Source organism: Glycine soja, chromosome 6 (assembly GCF_004193775.1).
Source record: "Glycine soja cultivar W05 chromosome 6, ASM419377v2, whole genome shotgun sequence".
Lineage (NCBI taxonomy): Eukaryota > Viridiplantae > Streptophyta > Magnoliopsida > Fabales > Fabaceae > Glycine > Glycine soja.
The window spans coordinates 14,451,566-14,474,261 of NC_041007.1; the positions used below are offsets into that span (position 1 = coordinate 14,451,566).

The following is a 22,696-nucleotide window of genomic DNA, read 5'->3' on the forward strand; positions in this document are numbered from 1 at the left end:
TTTATAATATTGGATATTATTTATATATTATATTATAGTAACGATAGTGATACTAAAATATGTTATTTTAAACTAATTAATACTATTTAAATTTTGAATTATACTATATAAACTAATTATTTTAATCTTAAAAAATGTCTTTTTAAAACATGGATATTAGTATAACAATTGATTACTTTAATTACATAAGCACTCTCGGCAATAACTTCTTAGTCCAAATAGTATTAAACTTGATACTTTTAAGCAAAAACTTGAAATTAGATATTTTGACGAAGATTAATCATTTATAAAATTGATGAATACTCCTTATCAATATCACAATGACTAAAAAAATATATGCAATCTTTTTATTATAAGTGATTTTGTTTACATTGTGATCTAATTGTAATAATATATTAATACCCCTTTTAAATTATATACACAAATAATTTTAAAAATGTACAAATTTTAAAGTGTCCCGTGCAAAAGGACGGGTACCATGGCGGTTCAAAAAAACGAAACCCCAGTTATTGAGAAATAAGGAAAATTTTATGTTTGGTTATTTATTGCGTGTTTGATTTAGTTTATCTTAGGAAATACTAATTATTTTATGTTAGTTTGATGCTTGGTAATTTACTATTTTTTAATATCAGTTTGAACTTAAAAGCATTAGGTTCGACGCTCGACAAGAATGAAAACAGAAGTAGGAATGTATTTTAAGCATTGCTCTTTCAAGTTTCAAGTATAATAGCCTGTTACAACAATTTCTTTAAAAGATTTATTTTATAGTTATATAATTGTGTAATGGTTTTTAAACACCTCATTTTAAAAAAAATCATATCAACATCTCTCATTTTACTTCATATCTTTTTTTCTATTACTATCATATTATCTAACATATATTTACTTTTCTTTATCTCTTTTTCTCTCTCCTACTACATGTTGTATTGCATTTAGGGTGTTTAAAAATCATTTTATATTTATTTTATACTTTTAATTGAGGGGACATTTGGTAGGAATTTTTTTTCCATGGAAATCATGCTTCTTGCCAATGAAGAACATTTGTTTGATTGATGATTAAAAATCTTTAAATAAATTTTTTATGAGTCAAATAATTATGTGATATTATTACCAATAACTTTAATTATTTATTACATTAAATAATTTAATAAGAGTATCATAATATTTATACTACAATAAAACATATGATTTTCACCCCTCTATAGGAATGTGAATTAAGAACGATTTTTAGGAATAGTATTTTTCTAGGAATATGTTTCTTAAAAATGTGTATCAAACATATAAATTATGTTTTTTTAAATTAGGATATTTGAAAAAGTGAATTTTTTCTCCAACCAAATGCCCCGGGATATGTTGCATTCATATGTAGAGGTTCCTTTTTCTTACAACAAATGATTTTTACACTTTCAAATTTCTTGTTAACACCCAATATTTTTTCTTTATCTCATTTTTTCAAGGAACATTGTATCACTTATTCTATCTATATTTTTTATTTTATTTTATTTTCACTCTTTTTATATTGAATAGGTTTTCAAGTGTCCAAAAATTATTTGACCTTTTCTTTTTTTTTTTAATAGAAGGACAAAGTCTTGCTAGACTAATACTACAATACTATAAAAGAGACGCGAGAAAATTCCTCTTAAGAGCACCACACTCCATGGGAGGAGAATCCGACATATACAACCCTACATTAAGTTCATACAACCTACACCTTTGGGAGAGTAGAATTGGTTCTGATTGATTATGTTTGATAAAATTAGTTTATAAGATTTTTGAAAGTTTATAAGGTACAAATTAAAAGTTGAAAACTTTTTAACTAGTTATTTTAATTGAAAATATTTGGCAAGATTATGTGATAAGTTAACTGATAAATGTCAAATAACATAAAACGACATATTTAATATTTATAATATTTGAATTTTATTTCTAATAACTTATCATTTTAAAAAATAAGATAATAATTTTTTAATTTTTGTATTATAAAATTATGTGTAGGGTTTAATTAACAAAAAGAAAAATTTTGCTTTCACGAATTGAATTGAGAAAAAAATTATGCAATGAAACATATTAAGTCATATAATTTTAGGATAAGTAGAGAATAATTCAACAAATATTTGTAAAATTGATATAATTTTAAAAAAATTTAACCTTAAGAAACCATATAATGATGTCAATTCAAGAGTTGATTGTCCTATGCATGTAAAAATATAAAATTAAATACAAGAGTTTTTTTTTTCTTGTAATGAACAAAAAAATAAGAGGATTTTTAAATTGAATAAATGGTTAAATGAAATTTCAAATAAAATAATAAAGATAAAATTCACAAGAATAAATAATTAATAGCTTATAAGCTAGCTTATTTTTCATAAATTACTTCAAATAACTTATCAAAATAAATCACTTGAAGTAACTTATAAGCTACTAAAATAAATTTGGATACCAAGTAAATTTATTTTGATCAAATGAGGTTATAAGCTCCTGCAAAGCCTTACCAAATATTGTGTAGAATTCCAAACAAAATTCTTGTTCATTTGCTCGAGGCAATAACTAACTGACAAAGGTTGTTTTCTTGCAGAAGCAAATATATTTCTTCCTATCTCTAATGTAAGGAACAACATTATTTATATATTTTTTTAAATATAATCAAATCTTAATTATTTGTCTTTTAATTAAATTATTTCTAAAATATTTTTTATTTAATAAGGATAAAAACTTTTTTAATACTTGATATTAAGTTTTAATAAAAAATAGTTTAAAAAACTATGTTTATTTTTAATTAAAAATAACACTATTAAATAAAATTTAAAAAAATTCCTAATAAATGTGAAATATATATAGATTTTTTTTCTTATAATCGAAACCGAAGAAGTGTCGATATTATATTTTTTTCGTACAGTACTCTGTATTAATTATCAGTTAACTTTAATAATAATAAGAATGCATTTAATTATTTCGTTAGAATATTTAAATTATATTTGTTAAAAAATGTTTATGACATATAATTATTCTAAGTGACATATAAAATAATTATAATATTATTTCGTTATGTGATTTATATTGAAGAATAATATAATTAATCTATACTAATATATAAAGAAGATAAAAATTTTAAACTTTTTTTCATCTTTATATTTTAAAATTATTTTATCCTTATTTTTAATAAAATATTGAAGTAATAAAAGTAATTAATCATCTTAAATTATGTAAATTAAAACTAATCCATTAATCAAAATTAGATAACCATCTACTAATAAATTTTCACTTTTATTAGACAATTTTACTTTTAAATTATTTTTTAATTTTAAATTTCTTTTAACTACATTAATTTTCTATTATTTTTCTATTATTAATTTTTTATTTTATTTTTTTATTATTTAAAAAATTTAAAGAGACACGAATTATATACTATAATATAATTACGTATTAATGCCGACCTCGAGTCACCCCACGTGGGAATGGAACGTAGGCACTGATACTGTGATACACAAGCACGCGCCGCAAAACCAAATATTATATTATATTATATAAAAAATATTTTTAATTGATTATAAAAATAATTTTTATTAAAATAATTTTTATTTGTTTAAGAAAATGATGTTATTAAGTATAATTATTTTTTCTATATTATTTAATTTATACAAGACTAAATTGATGATAGACTTTGTTTGATAATATTTAATTTATATAAGTTTTTTAAAGAAATTAAAATTTTCAAATAACAATTAAAAATAATAAAATAAATTTTAAACATAATAAAGAGAATAAAATAAAACGAAAATAATGTAATATAATAACAATAAAAATTTTAACATGAAAAATGACAAAATTAATCTTAGTTTGAAATTTGTTTGTTAAAAGTAGTTAAAATTTCTATTGGACAAAAACATTTTCAATAGTTGAATTCTATTAGCACCTTTAACACGTTTACATCTTGTTATCAACTCTATTATTTGATACTCGACTAATTTTCATGAATATTTTGTATGTCCTGACTGTGGAAATAACAATTGTCTGACCAATTATGATTTATGAATTTCATAAGGGAAAATCCATGTAAGCGCAACTTGCTTGATGACATCTTTAAGTTTGTCGATGCTACATCTCGAAGAAATTTAAAGTCTTATCGGATTTGTTCTAGCAAAGGAGTAACCTAAAAAATCACTTTGTCATGATATGTTCCACTTGCCATTATAATACAACATTGCATCATGAGTAGAAGTGATGGTGGATCGAAGTAAGTTGAGTATACTCCCGGGTGTTCAGTATACCAATTTTTTTCTCCAAGATATACAAAAAAAATTACCAAAATATACAACTCCTTCCATTATTTATCCCAATATATAACTTTACTATTCACCCTGTAAATTCGGGTTGGGGAACTTGGATTTATACTGTGATTTTTTTTTAATTGTAATTTTGTGTTGAGAATTCAGGTCCCCTAAACCCGAATTCTCAACATGGTTTTTCGTTTTTCTTAAAATTATTTTTAGAGATATATATTGATAAAGGAAAATGATAAAATTATAGAAAATTGTAGTATAATTTTTTAGTTACGATGTATGTATTTTTTAGCTAAATTTATGTGTTGTTGACGATTTTATTTTGTTATGTACGTTAATTAAAAAATGAAAAAATTAGTTAGTAATATTAGAAAAAAATTAAAAAACACAGTGAATAAATAATTGATACATCTTTCTTATATACTAGACATACAATTAAAAAGTGCGGTAACTAAGATGATAAACGAGAATAACGAAACATACTAAAAAATATAATTGCAATGCAAATATGACGAAACTAATGATAATCTGAAAGATGTTGTGCATGAGACATGTCTTCTTCCATTTTGGTTACTGGTTTGTTAAAAATAACTAAAATTTCTATTGGACAGAATCGTTTCAAATAGTTGGATTGTACTAACACCTTTGACACGTCTTCATCATTTTTTCAATTCTGTTATTTCATATTCGATTAAATTTTCTGATTACTATTAGGCATAATCGTTTCAAAATGGTTGAAAGAACAATGATCACCTATGATTCGTGAATTCTATAAGGAGAACCTCTATAGGTGCAACTTGTTTGATTAAATTCTTGAGTTTGTCCATATTACATCCCAAAGAAATGTTAAATCTTATTGAATTTGTTCGAGTGAAGAAGTAACCCAAAAACACACCTTGGCGTGGTATGTTCCACTTCCCGTTGTAATAGAGAACTGCAACATGAATATGAGTGACAGTTGATTGAATGAAACAGGTTGAATATACCATCCAGTGTTCTATTGATGGTACATAATAATTTTATAGGGCCAACACACGAGTATTACTCATTGCACGTTAACATTGTGTAAACATTATCATCATTTTTTAATTATAGAGATTGAAAAAAATATTGCTGACCTGCCTCTATGAATGACTCGGTAATAGATTTTATAGACTAATTCATCGTTGTTTAATTGAAGGGTGTTTTGCATTCTACTCTTGAGTGTCTCAAAACATCATTAGGAATTTGTATTGGTGTTGGAGTAAGACTTTAGAAATGTGTTGGAATAGGACTTTAAAAATAAACACCAATATAAAAGAGATAGTGTATATTGGTGGAAAAAAACCCTCTCATACATCCTTTTTTTTTTCTATATATAAAAGGCATTCAAACTATACAACAAATTCTTTTTTAAAAAAAGAATTCAGAAAACAAGTGGGTCTAGGAAATTAAGAGTTAAAGTTATTAAATACTTTTAATGATGGAGCAATATATACCTGAATAATGTTGAATAATCATGCAAGACTGTACCGTTAACGTCAAAATTCAATGAACCATTTAATTCTTTGAAAATTACTAATTTATAAAATAAAAATGTTTAAAATAATAACAGTCAACAAAAAACTTTTTATGTATCGTTTGTACAAAAAAAATTTATCGCCTCTATTACACAGATTTTCTTTGAAGTATTAATTATAGGAATTAACTCTTCGCTTGGTTGATTTTCTCTAGCAGAGAATTGTGTACAAAATTAAAAAAATTTGGTATTATTTAAATTTAAATATTTTTTCTTAATTTCATTTTTCTCCATTGTATTCTACCAGATGGTAACTAAGTATTTCTAATGATGTAGCCATGTACAAAATTGAATAATGTTGAACAATGATATAAAACTTTATTGTAAGCGTCACCATTCAATGATTTCAACTTTCAATTCAATCCAACATTTTATTTTGGGAAATGCTAACAATATACTCAACATTTTTTTAACATTCTATCTATTGATGATTAGAATTGATAGGAAATTATAAATTTTAACAGGTGTAATTTTTTATTTATTTAAGAGTCTTTCTTCTGATTTATAAGTAAAATTCAGTAATGTTTATAATGTTTAATAAAATGAAATCAACAAAAAAAATTATTAAATAGAAAATGTTAAAGAGAATACTGTTAAGTGTTAACATTTTTTATTTTTATAAATAATTAATTTGAAAGACAGAAATTTAAATTTAATTTCCCAATATATAAAAAGCATAATAAATTAATTTTATAAATAATTTAATATTTAATATTTAATTGATTCCTAAAATTTATTAATGTTAAATTAAACATAACAAATATTATTTATCATCAAATTAATTGATAAATATTATAACTTAACAATAAAATTAAACAATAAAACTAACATGCTTTTTATATATTTAAAAATTAAATTTAAATTTTTTAATTTTTAGAGAACATCTCCCACTTTCATATAAAATTGAACATTTTTCTATTTTTTTTACACGTGCTACTATAATCAATAATGTTATATAACGTACTATGTGGTCTCAGGTTGGACCAAAAGAAGAGACAACTGTGGTTGAGAAAACTGGGAAGAGTGAAGACAAAGTGAAGAAGATCATCACTATTATCATTTCAATGGCTACCCAAACCCAAACACAGTCACATCCAAACACCACCACTATCGACCCAAACAGCGGCTTCTGTTCTCATTCCAGAACCTTCCATTCCCTCCGTCCAAACGTTCCTCTCCCTCCGCCCTCCCACCCCCTCTCCCTCACCGACTACGTCTTCTCCCTCCTACCCTCCGCCGCCACAGCCACCGCCTCCTCATCCATCACCTCCGCCATCATCGACGCCGCCACCGACCGCCACCTGTCCTACTCCCTCCTCCTCCGCCAAGTCAAATCCCTTACCTCCTCCCTTCAATCCCTCACACCTCTCTCCAAAGGCCACGTGGCACTCATCCTCACCCCTTCCTCCCTTCACGTCCCCGTACTCTATTTTTCCCTCCTCTCCCTCGGCGTCACCATCGCCCCCGCGAATCCACTCAGTTCCCAATCCGAGTTGACTCACCTGGTCAAACTCGCGAAACCTGTCATCGCGTTTTCCACCTCGAACGCCGCGAAAAACATTCCCTCCTCCCTCAAATTCGGCACAATCCTCCTCGATTCCCCTCTCTTCCTTTCCATGCTCAACAACAACGAATACGTCAACGCCGATTCACGAACTCGCCGAGTCGAAGTGAGTCAGTCTGACTCGGCGGCGATTCTGTTCTCCTCGGGAACCACGGGGCGCGTGAAGGGCGTGCTCCTTACGCACCGCAACTTCATCGCGCTGATTGGAGGGTTCTATCACCTTAGAATGGTGGTGGATGATGATCCGCACCCGGTGTCGTTGTTCACGCTCCCGCTGTTCCACGTGTTCGGGTTCTTTATGCTGGTTAGGGCCATCGCCGTCGGAGAGACGCTTGTGTTCATGCATAGGTTTGATTTCGAAGGGATGCTGAAAGCTGTGGAGAGGTATAGAATCACCTACATGCCGGTGTCGCCGCCGCTCGTGGTGGCGCTGGCGAAGTCGGAACTCGTGAAGAAGTATGATATGAGTTCGCTACGGTATTTGGGCAGCGGCGGCGCGCCGCTCGGGAAGGAGGTCGCCGAGGACTTTAGAGCCCAATTCCCCAACGTGGAAATTGGGCAGGTGAGCGAACTGCTTTACTTTTTTTTTTGTAACTTTTTCTGCGTTTTAACTCATGCGTGCAATTATTGTGTTTCACGGGTTCTATTTTTTTTTTTTTTTTTTAAAAATACTGATAAAAGTACGAAGTATTTATGTTTTAACTCCGTGCAATTATTATATTTTTCTTTAATGGGGCCTACAATAATTTATGTTTGGAATTCCGTTTTACTCTATCCGTATTAGAATGTTTGATCCAGATTCCAAATATAGGCAAAGGCAAACCAATCCCTACGACTCAAAAGGGGTCTTTACACAGTATTCTTCTTTTAAGAATCTCTTTTACGCATTATTTTTTATGAGATTCACAGAGGATAATGATATTTTAAAAAAATACTGTATATGAATCCTATAAATGCTACTCCCTTATGAATTTTGGAAGATTATACCGGATTCAAATTCATTCCCTTATGAATTTGTCTTATAATATTATCATACAACCAAGAATACTTTTAAGGAAAAAGTTCAATCCTTTGAACTCTCCATAAACATCCATCGTTAGTATAAATTTAAAATATAAAATATTTTATATAAATGTATACTATTTAAAAGAAGATATGTTTTGTTTCTCATTAATACATAACCATATCATAGGATGATAGTCATAAATTACGTAAAAATATATTTGACTTTTTTTTTAAAAGAACAAATCACCCATATTAAAATATGTGTTTAAACGTGCTTTTGATCTCTCTAGTTTATTTGTGCTATTTTAGTTTTTTTTTAATTAAAAAAATGTGGTTTTCCATTGACTTTTTTATTCTACATCAATCCCTCAAATTGTTATTTGGAAATTATATGATAAATTTGAGATATGAAATAATTTTTAAAGTTTAGAAATGAAAATTTGATAAAATTTAAAGAATTTTGTAAAATAGTTTTTAACTATTTTTTTTGGTTCGTTTTGAAGGAAATAAAAGAAAAAACCGGTGACTACACTAAATTAGAGACTAAAATTTGTAATTAAGTCTAAAATATATTCGCCCTGATTATGTCATTGGAATGACATTTTTTCCCAACTCAAACAAAATGTCACAAAAGCATCTTTTAGTCTTATTGAAAAGAAGTCTTGATTCTATATAATAGTCTACTATATTGTGTTTTTAATCTATATAATCTGCTATTTCCTATATAACGCCACAAGAGTTTTGGATTATGAATTTGTTGTTTGATCTATTATTATTATTATTATTATTTTAATCCAGGGCTATGGTTTGACTGAAAGTGGAGGAGGGGCAGCTAGAGTGTTGGGGCCTGATGAGTCTAAGCGCCATGGTTCTGTGGGTCGACTATCAGAAAATATGGAGGCCAAGATAGTGGACCCTGTTACTGGAGAAGCATTATCTCCTGGCCAAAAAGGGGAGCTCTGGTTGCGAGGTCCAACAATCATGAAAGGTGATTAGCCATTTATTTCCTTTTGATTTGGTGAAAAATGTGCTTGCAGAAAAACATTTCGCAACACCATTCTATTAAAAAGAATCCAAATATAATTTGAGAGGTGTACTTGGGAGGCTTATTCATTTTCATTGCATAATGGTAGTGAAGAAAGGCTTATAAAATAAACCATTGATTATCATGACTCCTAATAAATGATACTAATTTCAGGTTAAGCCATACAAGATGAATATGAATTGTGTTTTTTTTTTTTTAATCAAACACAGTTCATATCACTAGAGAAATATGATTAACAGTTTATGGTCTTGCTCATGTAAAATGTTTCATGAATGGTGATTATGGTGCTGGTGCTGGTGCTGGTGCAGGTTATGTAGGAGATGAGAAGGCCACAGCTGAAACATTGGATTCAGAAGGATGGCTGAAGACTGGTGATCTTTGTTATTTTGACTCTGATGGTTTCCTCTACATTGTAGATAGACTGAAGGAATTGATCAAATACAAAGCTTATCAGGTGGGATGTTATTTCCACTAACAAACATCTTTTTTTCTGGATATTGTTTTACTACTTTGACATTTTTCTTATTATTTTTTCAAACCAAATCCAGGTTCCCCCTGCTGAATTGGAACATATACTTCACACCAATCCTGAAATTGCTGATGCTGCAGTAGTTCCGTATGTATCAAGTCCTTTAATGTTGTGTTCAGAAGCAAATAAGTTGTCTTCAATGACAATGAATTACATTTGCTAGCTTTTTCCCAATTCTAGTTCCCGTGGGGAATCAAAGTTTCACTTTTTGACTTTAAACTAGTAATTATTATATATCTTTGACTCCTTTAAAGTGAGCAAATCACTTTAACAGTTAAACTAAATAATCTCAGTCAATGAGAAAATCATCGGTCGATATTATATGATATAATATGCACACGCATAACAAATTATAAATGTGTTGGAATTCTCAATTGTTGATTTTTTCATAAATGACTATGATTACTTACTTTATCCATGCTCCTCAATTTAGAGAAGTCATCCAATCCAAAAGAAAAAAAAGGTGTTGCTGCAATTCACTTCCCTTAACATACATGTATAACATGACTTGGTCTTGTTACAAGGTTCACTAAATCTGCTAATCTTTTGAGGACAGGTATCCTGATGAAGAGGCAGGACAGATTCCAATTGCCTTTGTAGTAAGAAAGTCTGGAAGCAACATCACTGCAGATCAGGTCATGGAGTTTGTGGCAAAGCAGGTGTGGTTCTGAAACCATGTGTTCTAAAATAAGGATATTTGGTGAATGAATTATTATATTCAGTAATAAAAGCGTATAAAACCTAGATGTTTCTGTGAACAAGTCATAGTTTGTGTTTTTCCTCGTGCCATATTGCTTAAGTATATGCTTATTGTTGTTGCAGGTTTCACCATACAAGAAGATACGGCGAGTTTCTTTCATCAAATCTATCCCAAAATCTCCGGCTGGCAAAATTTTGAGAAGAGAATTAGTTGATTATGCTCTATCCTGTGGTTCATCCAAATTGTGATCAAGAAAAGAGCATGGAGAAAATGTACTTGGCCTCGAAACTATTGTGACCTGTTCAGATGCAACAAATGCACGATATCGTGTGAAGCATCTGGCCTACCATGTGGTTCATCGCCCTAGTCCACCACTAAGAATGTTGGTGGTTTCTACCCAAAAATCAGCAATCATTTTATTCACGCACACCTTTCAGAAATTTAATCATTTTAATCAACTACCTCGGTTTCCCTCATTTTATTTACCAAAATAAATTATGCACCTTTAGGTTTGTTCACAAAATAATGTGTGCAAGAAACATTTTCATTCGTTGTAAACTATTTGTTCATTTTGTATAGTTGCATTTATATATTTTCTTTACTCTTCTTTTCCTTCTTATTGCTTTTTTTTTATTGGCATTAAGCAATATATATTAGGCTCAATTACTTTTTAGTCTTCTAATTTATTTTTAATGTTCAATTAGATCTTCTAATTATTTAAAATGGTTTAATTGGATCATTTTTATCAATTAGGTGTTAACTTAATTAACATGTCATCTATGTGATAGTTGTTGTTGGTGAAGTGTATTAACATTAGCAACATTAATTTTATGATTGTTGGAGGAGAGAATGTCTTGTCACCAAATTGTGAGCACTTGGGGTTTCATTTTTACAAAATTGATTCCTTAAATTCCTCTTGATGGGTTGGCTCATCCATTGGTGGCATTCCTCCATGAGTCATAGGTCAAATAAGCATTTGAGGTCTAGTAATAATAATGGGAGTCAAATATTTGTCCCTCCATGTGACTGTGACGATGTTGTGATTCTATCGTGCACGATGAAATATTTATATTAAGTCATATTATCCTATTGTGCATGATATTAAGTCACAAATAAATGTTTGCATTCAATCAAAATGTCTAACCTTAATGAAATTTGTCACTGTTGCATCCAAATATACACGTTTTCAATCATCTCATGAATGTGAATTCCCATGATCTTAGTTACAAGTTAAATCTATATCAAAATATGTAGCTAATCATGCTTCCCTCAAATGATATTCATTCATGCATATCCTATCATGCACAATGATTGAGTGAAATTTCTATCATGCATGATCAAATATTTATATCAGGTCATATTATCCTATCTACATGATATTAAGACATATATACAGAAAATAGAATAATTCTCGTTGAGCGTAATTGATCTAGCTGAATAGATTATGTAGATAAATTTAAAAATCTCACAGATACTAATGATACAAATAACAAAGTTTGTTTATAAATATTTATTTAAATATATTTATATCAAGTCATATTATATTATATTTATAACATATTTAAATTAAATTATTAATTTTATTTATTTATATTAAATGATACATCAATTTATTTATCCCTCAAAAAAAATTTATGTACTATTTATATTGTATAAATATATAATATATAAGATTATATATTTTATATAAATTTATAAAATCCTTTATTTTTCTATTTATATTGTATAAATATATAATATATATGATTGAACAAACAATTTGTAACCATAATATAGTTCCAGAAAATAAAGTTAAGCAAGTTGACCTACAAGGTTCATAGTTACATACGAAAATAAAATGCCTAATAAGTAGTAGTGTTCAAAAAAAGCCAAGACTATTCGACAATGACAAGACCATGGCTTCCAGTGTGGTGTTCTCCTTGTTGGGAGCTTTTGTCTAAATGGTTGTGCAACTCTAGGTCTAGTGGGTTGGGAAGCTCTAGTTGCAGTGGCTTGTGAAGCTGTAGGTCTAATGGGCTGAGAAGCTATAGTTGTAATGGGTTGTGAAGTTGTACTTGCAGATGCAGTGGCTTGTGAAGTTCTTGTAGTTGGCAAAATAATGGATAAAAGGCAAACACATTAACTCGTTAAGCAATGCACTAACAAAAAAACATTGCCTTTGATCATGACCTTCAATTAGACGATGGAGCAAACAATCTTATTCTTTTTCCTCCAATTGCGTCGATAAATTCTACTCAAACAACCCACGATCTTTGTCGTCTTCTTCTTCACTACACGGTCGATCTTCTACCTTTTTCCCCCAATTGTGTTGACAAATCCTAACCAAACACCTCACAATCTTCTTCTTCTTAGCAGCATGGCTTCTTCTTTTATCATAGAATTTCATCTTCCTCCATCAAAATTTTCAGCATTGAAATGAGAAATTTCAAAATAATCCTAATAGATTCACACTATGGGTCTAAGAGCCAAAATGATGTCATTTTATACTTTATTGAAACGATGTCATTTTGTACATCAAGAATTTACTTATTAAAAAAATAACATATCACTTGTAACACTTAATTGACGGAAAAGACATAATTAAATCATTTTAAATAATTAGAGAATCCAATTGAATAATTTAATAATTAGACGATCTAATTGAACATTAAAAATAAATTAGAAGACCTAAACAGTAATTTAACTTATTAAAACACATCAGAGGTGCAAAAGAATTACAAAGAAAGAAAACTGGCAGCTCCACGAGCTTAGAAGCACCAGGCCAAGGCATATATAGAGACGTATCCCTATACCCTTGCCCCTGCAGCATATACCGGTAATACAAGCACTGAAAACCTAAAGGAAGAGCTCTCTATACATGAGAAAATAAATCTTGGCATATATAAATATCTGTTGCATAAGAAAAGATTCATCATCTATCTCGAGAGGCTCCCAAACAAATACTAAGGTCTACTTGCCATTGTTGAAAAGAGATGTTAAAATCACTTTGGTAAGCCTTGAGCCATGACCAGAGATGAAAAAGTATCTTGTGCCTCACCTTCTCATCAAGAGTATATAGTCTTCAAACAATGTCTTATTCATGTTATACCAAATGTTCCAGATAATAGTGCACCAACCAGCTTTCCACCAAGAGTTTGGGACATGTCCTTGTACCCGTGAGAAATTTGGCGGAAGTGCTCAATAGGCGACCCAACGGGTACCAAGAAAATGTCTTACGCAAATTTACATGAAAAAAAATACATGATATGTGTCTTCAACATGTCCACATAGCACACATGCAAGGCCTTCATCAAGGAGTTGGATATGCCTTTTATGTAGGTTATCCTTAGTAGGAAGCCTATAATGCAAGACTCTCCAAATTAAAAATGAAACATCATGTGAAATTTTAATTTTCCACAAACATTTGAACTATTCTATCGTGTTGAACATTGTTAATCAAAGAAAAAAATTCCGCTACCAATTCCTTTTCCCATTCAAACCACTTTCTCCTCCATCTAAAGCTTCATTCCCATCTACTATCCATCCATCTTCCCATCCTCTCTACGCATTCCTCCTTTTGTTCCAAATTAAGGTACAATCTAGCAAATTTATATTATAAACACCCACTCCCTAGCCACCTATCCTTCCAAAACCTAGTAGATCTCCAATTTTTCACTCCATCATCTCCTCAAACCACCCATCACTTCCACCTCCACACACTTGTTTTATGTTCCTCCACCAAATGAATTCATAGTGTCTCCCACCATTCTCGCTATTCTCCCACATACCTTGAAATGATATTATGTATAACTTTTTCCATTCTCTATACATCACTTATTTTCTCTTTGGAAAAATGGCAAAAGTTATTAATGTAATTTAGTTCTAAACTGTACAGCATTGTATTGTGACACTAATTTTAAAAAATTTGAAAATAGTTAATTAATCCTTATATATTTACAAAAATGTAATGTTGCTATTTTTAAACATTTAAGTGGTTTGTGTAAGAATAAGAAAAAGTATTTTATTATGTCTATTTTGATAAAATAAATAAAAATTAATCTAATTGATAATGAATAAATTTATATTTCAAAAGGATGTGAGTTTAATTTTTATTTTGATGTAAAAAATTTCTTATTAGATAATATATAAGTATTTTTATAAATATTTGTTAAGCCTTAAACTTGTTTTCCGAAATCAAATTCATCTTTAACTTTACCTTTAGCGTAAAAAAAAAAGTTGGAATGTAGGTTGCTCTAGAGTGTAAGATGAGAGATTCTTTACTTACATGTGTCATGCCAATTGCTTAGTAAATGTCAAATTTTAACCTATAAAGATTGAGAGAGAGAAGAGCATCATACATTTATGAAGACTCAATAGAAACGTGAACTGCACAATTTAAAACGCAATTAAGCCGTCAGTGAGTCCTACACGGAGTGAGATTTTTATTTGAAAAAATTATAAATGTGATCCTTTCGAATTTGTTCTTCAATAATTTAATTCACAAATTTAATTCTTTTAATCTAATTTTGTCATTTTATTTTATATATCCGTTGCGGAGGGAACGAGAAAATCCTTGTTTTAGGTCTTTGCTTGGTAAACGCAACAGCGATAGAACTCTAGACATAGAATAGTAAACGGTGTTAGCTTCGATAGATTAAACGAACACAGAGCGAGCGAAAGTAGAATCTGAAAAACAATGGCGGCGAAGCTAGACACCCACGCCGTGGCTTCCGATCTGATCGACTTCCTCAACGCTTCTCCAACGGCTTTCCACGCCGTCGGTAAAACCAAAACCAAATTCTCTTTCTCTTATTTCTTCCTCTCACCAAAAAATCGCAACAAATCCTCACTCACTCTTTATTCGTTCCTTTCAGACGAGGCAAAGAGGCGTTTGCGTAGCGCGGGGTACCACCAACTCTCTGAGAGGGAAGTGTGGGAACTGCAACCGGGCAACAAGTACTTCTTCACCAGAAATCACTCCACCATCGTCGCCTTCGCCATCGGCAAAAAGTTCGCTCCATTCTATCCCACTCTTTTTTTTTAGCCACCGTAATTAGGGCCTTTGGTTTCCCGGTGGATCCCGAGCTATCCCCAGAAGCTTCGGTTCTTTGGCTGGCTATGTGATTAATGCTCAGTTCGAAACTTAATGACACTTAAAGCTCCTGCTCCTTCCCCAAACTCGGAACAATAATAATAATAATATTGATAATAATGTCTCTTTTTTCACTTTGTCAGGTACGTTGCTGGAAATGGATTCTACATAATTGGGGCTCACACGGATAGTCCTTGTCTCAAACTCAAGCCTGTCACCAAGGTAACACGCTACCATTTTAGTCCCTGGAATAAGATAAATAACTTATTGTCATTTTGGTTCTAAACATATGTTAATATTATCACTTAAGCCACTTATGTTGGACTAATGTGAGTGACGGATTATAGTTTTAGGGATTTTTTTTTGTTTTTTTTTAATTCTGAGGCTAATGTAATAACCAACTTCAAGGACAAAATGGTCGTTTACTCTAATAAATTTGAATTAATAATTGTGTATTGAATTTTGAATTTGAATATGTTATTATATGTATGTAATGTAAGAGGTGTTTAATGCAGGTTGTTAAGGCTGGGATTTTGGAGGTTGGTGTCCAAACCTATGGAGGTGGTCTGTGGCACACGTGGTTTGATCGAGACTTGACTGTGGCGGGGAGGGTCATTGTGCGGGAAGAGAATGCTGGTTCTGTTTCGTACTCACATCGCCTTGTTAGAATTGAGGAACCTATAATGCGAATACCGACTTTGGCAATTCACTTGGACAAGTTCTGTTGCTATTATTGAGATGCATTGCCTGTTTGTTTGTCTGTTTGCTTGCTTGCTTGATCATCATTTTCAACTTATCATTTCCTTTGGTTCATTGTGTACAGGACTGTTAATGATGGATTCAAATTTAACAACGAGAATCACCTTATTCCCATCTTGGCAACATCGCTGAAGGTAATTGCACTGGTTACTGATTTTTCTATGGAAATAATTGTTATGGTGATGTCCTGGTTTAATGTATCTAGTCCGGCAACATTTAATGTTATGTTACCTGAGTTAATATTTAAGTGAATGCATGTGGTTATAAAGCTCATTTATTGGCTAAATAGGCATTTTAAAATTGAAAATTATATTAGCACGCAATGTTGCTAGTTAGTAAATATTGTTTTTCTGTTTTAAATCTTTTATGCAATCGTTTTGGACAATTATATTCTTAGACTCGTATGTAGTTAATTAAAACAAATAAATAAAGTCTCCACCAACAATGCTTATTCAGATTCTTAGTGTTCGTTTTGAATTGCTTAGATCTACCTTTTACACATTCGTTGGACTTTGTTTTGCAGGGTGAGCTCAATAAAGTGTCCTCTGAAAATGGTCCTGTTGAAAGTGGAAATCAGACCGATGGAAAGAAAGCAAATGATAAAACAGGCACCAGCAATACGAAGCATCACCTTCTTCTTCTACAGGTTAACTACAAATTTTGAAACTCTAGATATGTATTGACACTTATCACACATGGTTGTTACTTCTTACTTTCTTAATTTGGGTCTTGGGATGTATACATGATGATTACAACAAGTCTAATTGTTTGAGATTTTCATCTTTCCACTTTCACCAGTTGCTTGCAAGCAAGCTTGGGTGTGAACCAGATGACATATGTGATTTTGAATTGCAAGCTTGCGATACACAACCAAGTACTATTGCTGGAGCTGCAAAGGAATTCATTTTTTCAGGACGGCTAGATAATCTCTGCATGTCATTTTGCTCGCTGAAGGTTTAACTTTTATATAGATTATTTTTTCAAGTCATGTTTCAAACACGTGTACAGTATAGATATGAATTCTGAAATATAACCTTGATTTTGAAGTTTACCACTCAAGATATTGCATCTAAAATCTAAATTGGGGCATTTTGGACTAGAGTTATCTATAGTGCATGGAATATAAATTTTTTCTGAATATCAATACTGTATGTTTATAACATCATTATACTTTATGCTCTAATGGAATGATTTCAGACAATGATCTCTGGGTATAATTGCATCTTCTCCTATTCTATGAACTTGTGAGATAGATCATTAATTCAAACCCCAATGGTTTTTCTATGTCTTTATTACAATATCTATTGATATAGTAGGGATGAAAAAGTTAAGAGAGATTAATAAGGTGTTTCTGGTGATGTTAATGGAATTCTGTTAATTTTTCTGAGAGAAATTCTATCAATTGTCCGTGAATGAGATATTTTGTAATGTGTAGTATTCACTGTAGGTACCAATGTCAGTGTGATATCAATATCGGTATGATAGAATTATGGTGGAAAAGATGAGATGAACCCAAAAACAAACAAAGCCAGGGCCTTTGTGAGAGCCTTCAGTCTTCCACTCTTCTACACACTTTTTCCTTACTCTCCAAGTACACTCCTCTCATCTTTCCTATATCTTGCAAGTCATAAGAGAATTTCCCTGATTGCCTCACTGGCAGTCTGTTATATTACTCTAACAGTCATGCCCTCTACTTTGTGCATTTGAGACTCTGATATCCTACATCCTTTCCTAATGCACACCTAAGTGAAGAGGATCCCCCAAAACTTACAAAGTCCAGTAGGTCTTGCCATTTAATTAGGACTTCAGTCTCTGTGGTGGTCTTATAGCATAGTACATCTTCTGATTTCAGTCTGAGCTCCAATCTTCTGATGGAAAGCCTGTCAATGTCTAGCTCACAGCAGGGTCAGATATGGATTTCTTCAACAATCACGCACAGAAGAAGACTGGATGTATATGAATGCTAGTTGCTAAGGTCAGGTTGTATACACCTATCCAATTTTTTCTAGGACTTTAAAATTCCCATATAACGTAGGGCCACACTTATTAAATCTTTTGGCTCAGGATTTTATCACTTGATGATCCTGTAAAGATGAATTTTGATATAAACCATATCACCCAACTGGTCAACTGATAACATGCATCTATTTTTTGCCAGCTCGCACCTTTGTTCTGTTAAGCCATTGAGGTCACTGGTTACTGGTTAGGCTTTGATCTTGTCAAACATTGCAAATATGTCTCTAGACACTTACTTGCTGAGTTGCTGACTACCTTGGAATGAGGGTGGTAGCTAGAACAGAACTTGAGTTTGGTTCCTGATTTCCTTGATTACTCAGTCCATACATAACTGACTGAGAAAACCCTGTAGCTCTCAATAACTATTTATGATGGAAATCCATGAAGTCTAGAATTTTTCTGATAAAACTTCAGCCACTTCTTTGGCATTAAGGGATGGCAGATAACAGGAAGTGGGCATATTTGACGAATATGTCTACTATGACCATGATATTAACCACTATGGTGTGAACACAGAGGTCATGAGGTTTTTTTGCTTCCCTGTAAATCCTTAATTTAGTCTTCCAAGATTAGTATGTTAACATTAGTCCACAAAAGCTTTTGTCTTCTGTTCATTAAATTAGTCCTGTCAAAGATCTAAAATGCTACCATATTCATTCTTTTGGAAGGCTAAAGTAGTGACACAAACACAAAAGGACAAATTTTGTAGTTTGTGTGTATTCTTTAAGGGACTAATTTGGTGGTAAAAATATTCTTTGGAAGATTAATGTGGTGACATGCTGATATTTGGAGGACAAAATTGAGGCTTTACTCAATATTATATAATAGTCTATACCCCTATATGCAATCATGAACCCTTGCTTATGCTCTTAATGTCCTGTCATATTCCTCTCAGTAAATAAATTATGCATATTAGTCTATTAAATCAACTATGTGAGTCCTTGTTTTTGTTTTTTTAAAAGAATATTGTGCTTAGATATCGTTTTGTTTGCAGAAAAAGTGACGTTATTCTATGTGAACCCTTTCTTGGTTGACTATAGAGTATAGAGATAAGGATCTGGAATAAGAACCCTTAGTGAATGTGTTGGTATCACTGTACACACCTTTACTCCTAGTTATAAAAATATACTACCCAAGACACTATAATTCTTTTCTTTTCTTTTCTTCGTACCCCATTGTCCGGAGGCTCTTCGCTATGCGAAGGTATGGGGGAGGGATGTTGTACGCAGCCTTACCCTTGCATATGCAAAGAGGCTGTTTCCGGATTTGAACCCATGACCAACAAGTCACCAAGGCACAACTTTACCGCTGCACCAGGGCTCACCCTCACCCAAGACACTATAATACAAGAGTATATTTGTGGCACTGAGTGCGTGCCATACAACAAAACTATTTCTGTAGTTATGATCCATTGGAGTCTCACAGTAGCAGGGATACTTGGTGTCAACATATATAACCTTGGGCTCTTCCCTTCATTAGCTTCTGGGGGTGGACTCTGTCAAGCTTATCTCAAATGGTATTAGAGTTCCCACAGTCTCTTCACAATTCTGCAGCTTGAGCAGTGATGTTGGCATTGTAGTATTCTCTTGGCACTAGAGTCACTAGACCCTGTCACCCTGAACACAAAGCCAACCCACGTGGTGGAATGCTATGGTCTGTCGGAGTCCCAGTTGTTGTTATAGTGGGCTTCATAAGGGTACGTATGGCCTTGAGCTATTTACCTCTTCCCCTCAACTGGTGAATTTTCTGGGTGAAGTCTCTGAAGGTTATATTATCGGTGGCTTTGATGCTTTGTCAGTTTTTGCTATGCTTCTCCTTGCCAATCTTAGGTTTACCTATAGCCAAAAAATTATTCTTAGGTGTGTGTCTTGCCCTTGGTCCTATGAAAAATTCCAATCAACTTAAGATCAAAAGTATCTCTTCCTTTGTCAACCATGATGTGGTTGAATGACATCATACTCTTAAATTCAAATGCCACAGGGTGTATGTGTCTGTTTGCTGTTTTTTTTCCCATCAAACTTCGGCATTTTGGGACTTAATCTAAGAATTAAGATTAAGTGACTAATCTAACTCTAAATTAGAAAGTGTGTTTGCATGATGTGCAAATTCTTTTAATAATGTAGTAGTTGTTGATTATCCTATGCTAACATCTTGGTTTCTATTTCAGGCATTAATAGATGCTACATCTTCTGACAGCAGTCTTGAGGAAGAGTCAGGTGTTAGAATGGTGGCTTTATTTGACCATGAGGAAGTTGGATCTAACTCTGCCCAAGGAGCTGGCTCTCCTGTTATGCTAAATGCTGTGACTAGGGTTACCAATTCCTTCAGCTCCAATCCCAACGTATGATTCCTTTAATTTTTTTTTACCCCTTTTTATGCCTAAGAACTACATCGATGACTCTTACTTCTTACAGTGAGTTAAATCTAGGTAGGGGCTGTGGTCATGCACTTATGCCAGCCCTCATAATTTACAGCACCATTCCACTATTTAGCATTTTAGATATTTCAACGGTGGAAAGTGGAATAACCACACTCTAATTTTGCTTTCAGTATCTAACTAGTTTTTGTTATGGTGATTTGTTTTAGCTTCTGGAGAAAGCAGCACAATTAAGCTACCTTGTATCTGCCGACATGGCACATGCACTACACCCAAATTACATGGTACATCTTCTTATGTGCCTTGATTTACTTTTGCCAATAATTCAATGTTGATCCTTATCAAGGCCTAATTTCTTACAGGACAAGCATGAAGCAAACCATCAGCCCAAACTACATGGAGGACTTGTCATTAAAACCAATGCAAGCCAACGCTATGCAACCAATGTTGTCACATCCTTCATATTCAGGGAGATAGCATCAAAACATAAACTTCCCGTTCAGGTTAGTTCAGTGAACAATTTTATCTCTCTTTTCTTCCTTTCTGATTGGAATTGGAACTGATTGCTTCTGCAGTGCAAGATACAATTAAAATCATAGAGAAAGCCTTCTCTACTTTAGTATCTGTAGTATTTCAAGGAGCAAAATTATTGCCTATTTTGAACTATCAGAAGCTTGGAATTGAGTAAGCACTGTATGTGATAATGGATTATAATGAGGTATGTTGATGAATGTAGGACTTTGTGGTGCGCAATGACATGTCATGTGGTTCAACCATTGGTCCTATTCTTGCTAGTGGCGTAGGTATTCGCACTGTTGATGTAGGTGCACCGCAGTTGTCAATGCATAGCATACGAGAAATTTGTGCTGTTGATGATGTGAAGTATTCATATGAGCACTTCAAGGCATTTTACCAAGAATTCTCTCATGTTGATGGTAAGATGGTCGTGGATATATAGGAATATCTCTAATCACGAAATCCTCATTAATCCTTTGCTCTAGAAGCTGTTGCTGAAATGGTCGTGTTTCGTAATTTAGTACCATTATAATGCCGACGTTATTATGATGAAATTTTCAATAAAATTAGACTCCCTGAATGAAATATTAGCAACTACTTGAAGTGTGTTGTTTACTTGAATAGTCCAAGTTCTTGCTTCTAAAATGTGATCGTGTTCGGGAGAGTAACGTACTAGAGTAGAAGTTGAAATAAATATACTATTTTTTCGAGCAATATTCAATCTACGAAATGTATGGTAGTACTGTGTTATTTGAACTTCAGCTTTCACGTGTATTATCCTTGCCTACCATCGAGAATTCAATTGAATATATTATTCTGAATGAAGCTTAAGTTTGCACATCCAGATTAAGAATGTGCTTGATTTAATTTATTATGGGATTCCATACATGTAAGCATTAGGATTAAGGGCAATTACTTAACACATCCTATTTTTTGTTTGGTGCACCTTAATTTCTAATGTTCTTTCTACCCTTTTTCTTCCTCTCTCCTGTCACCTCCTTCCTGAACCTTCACCAAGCCACCATTACTCTTGCACCCACGTGACCAAACACCACCATCATCACCAGATTCGCATATCACGTGCATGCGACTTCATTATGTCACCTTTGCCCAACCGCATGCGAAATTCACCCAGGCTTCACCATCATCAACATGCACCCACCAATTCATAATGCATTTGTACTACAACAATCCGTAATACATTTTATGTTACGGATTGAGCAATCAGTACTATCAAAATAACGCAGGTATCCTCGTATACTCTTTTACTCTTTTG

At 32.1% G+C, this 22,696-nt stretch overlaps 2 protein-coding genes across 2 annotated transcripts; both read left to right on the forward strand.

The window, feature by feature from the left end:
- The first annotated feature begins 6,673 nt into the window (after positions 1–6,673).
- On the forward strand, positions 6,674–11,293 carry LOC114416242 (4-coumarate--CoA ligase-like 9). Its single transcript, XM_028381112.1, has 6 exons — positions 6,674–7,964; positions 9,206–9,395; positions 9,761–9,906; positions 10,001–10,068; positions 10,538–10,640; positions 10,804–11,293. Exons 1-6 carry the CDS (start codon positions 6,804–6,806, stop codon positions 10,927–10,929), a joined length of 1,794 nt encoding a protein of 597 aa, XP_028236913.1. The 5' UTR covers positions 6,674–6,803; the 3' UTR covers positions 10,930–11,293.
- A 3,798-nt stretch (positions 11,294–15,091) lies between these two features.
- LOC114416248 (probable aspartyl aminopeptidase) lies at positions 15,092–22,241 on the forward strand. The gene is made up of 11 exons (XM_028381116.1): positions 15,092–15,441; positions 15,535–15,670; positions 15,896–15,974; positions 16,268–16,470; positions 16,576–16,645; positions 17,035–17,157; positions 17,310–17,465; positions 20,695–20,868; positions 21,114–21,188; positions 21,267–21,407; positions 21,641–22,241. The coding sequence occupies exons 1-11, from the start codon at positions 15,357–15,359 to the stop codon at positions 21,860–21,862; spliced, it is 1,464 nt and encodes a 487-aa protein (XP_028236917.1). The 5' UTR covers positions 15,092–15,356; the 3' UTR covers positions 21,863–22,241.
- The last annotated feature ends 455 nt before the right edge of the window (positions 22,242–22,696 follow it).